This window comes from Micropterus dolomieu, linkage group LG10 (assembly GCF_021292245.1).
Source record: "Micropterus dolomieu isolate WLL.071019.BEF.003 ecotype Adirondacks linkage group LG10, ASM2129224v1, whole genome shotgun sequence".
Lineage (NCBI taxonomy): Eukaryota > Metazoa > Chordata > Actinopteri > Centrarchiformes > Centrarchidae > Micropterus > Micropterus dolomieu.
The window spans coordinates 25,562,965-25,564,668 of NC_060159.1; the positions used below are offsets into that span (position 1 = coordinate 25,562,965).

The following is a 1,704-nucleotide window of genomic DNA, read 5'->3' on the forward strand; positions in this document are numbered from 1 at the left end:
GTTTTTAGATTTGTTGTTCAAAATGTAGCTCTATGAGACACACAGTGACTCTTGAATCTAAGTTGTTTCTGCAAGAGAAGAAGTGGGGAGTCTGATGATGCAGCTGGACGACACCAGAACAGACCAGAACACAATCAAGTCCACATGTTACTGAGCAGCCATTATGTTGTCTTCTCTGTGTAGGCTGATCCTGAAGATGGTGTTTCCTACGCCTCCATCAGCTACACCAGGAAGACCAACAGTAAAGGCCGGGTAAGCTGTCTGATTGGTTCTAGTGATGATGGCAGTGAATGAAAACACTTCTCAGGTATAAAAACAGGACAGATTCTTTATTTTCCCTTTAAAGACCAGGTCTACATGTAAGGATTGTGATGTCAGTGTGTCCAACACTTTGGTCCAGAACAAAATATCTCACCAACGAGCGGCCAGAGGAGCTCAGTACATGTACAAACAGATCTTTAACAGCACATCTTCAAACTGAACTGACTGGACTGACTCACTGTTTTGTGTTGTGTTGCTCTTTGTAATGTTGTTTGCTGTTTCATTATTGAGCTTTGTGTTTATGTGCTGCTGGATATCATAATGTTGCATTTACCTGCATTATTCTGTCTCATTTAATGTTGTGTAATTTCTGTGTTGTACTGTTTGTCTCTTTTCCAGGTTCTGGGTAAAGATGGTGATGATGAAGATGATGCAGTGACCTACAGCAGCGTGAAAGCTTCCTTCTCAGCTGATCCCAGCGACCTCTACGCCACCGTCAACAAACCAAACAAATAAGAGACCACAGTGTAGTTACAGCTCATATCATTACAATTCATTGATAACTGATAAATGTTTTTATTAGACTTATTTTATGATCATTTTCAGGATTTATTGCTGTAAAAAGCCTTTTAGTCCAGAAGGGGGTGCAGTAGGTTAACTAGTAGCACAATAACAACATTATCTGGCTGCTTGAAATGTAACTGAACATAATATATGGGACATTTAGCTTGATGAACTTGCTGTCAGGCACTTTAATGTGCTAGTGCTGTGTTGTAGTTAAACATGTATTAGTTTTTACTGTTATTTCTGTATCAGCTGTTATTGTTTGATATGCAGTCATTTTAACATCTATATCTCTGTTCAGGTTATTTTTTATGTTCTGTTATGAAAGTAATTTAAAGCAAACTCAGAGGAAGTGGGACAGCGCTCATCTTGATTGAGTCTCTTTTGAGAGTTGAATCAAACAGCTGAATGAGAGGAAAATGTGGAAACACACAAGTGTTAAAGTTTCACCGGTGTTAATTCCAGATACCAGCTCATGTCAGCCATAAGAAAAGAAGGTCTGTCTGTAGTTTTTCAGTGATATCACTTATTATTAAATCAATTTTTACTGCCTTTTTGTCGATTGGCTGTGGCCTCACTTTTTTGTTCATCTGATTGTGGTTAATAAAGTTTAAAAAAATACCAAAAAACTCCTCAGTACGGAAGTAACTATTGGTTTTCTGAAAAGTCGCTAGAAATAGCTAAATGACGTCATCAGCTAATTTGCATATTTGGCCATATGCATGTAAAGCGATGGAGATGGCACATAGATAAGATGCTTGCCTTTGGTGTGGGAGTCCTGGGTTCAATTCCTCACTGTGACCCATCCACCATTGTGTCCCTGAGCAAGACACTTAACCCCTCGTTGCTCCAGAGGTGTGCGACCTCTGACATGTACAG

General features: G+C 39.3%; 1 protein-coding gene across 1 annotated transcript in view; it reads left to right on the forward strand.

Annotated features, from left to right (window-relative positions):
• LOC123978362 overlaps window positions 1–1,377 on the forward strand; it is a 20,660-nt gene extending 19,283 nt beyond the window's left edge. The window contains exons 7-8 of the mRNA XM_046061603.1: window positions 184–252; window positions 661–1,377. Of these exons, the coding sequence (XP_045917559.1) occupies window positions 184–252; window positions 661–777 (186 nt within the window). The 3' untranslated portion in view covers window positions 778–1,377. The remainder of the gene's footprint in view (window positions 1–183; window positions 253–660) is intronic.
• Window positions 1,378–1,704: the final 327 nt, after the last annotated feature.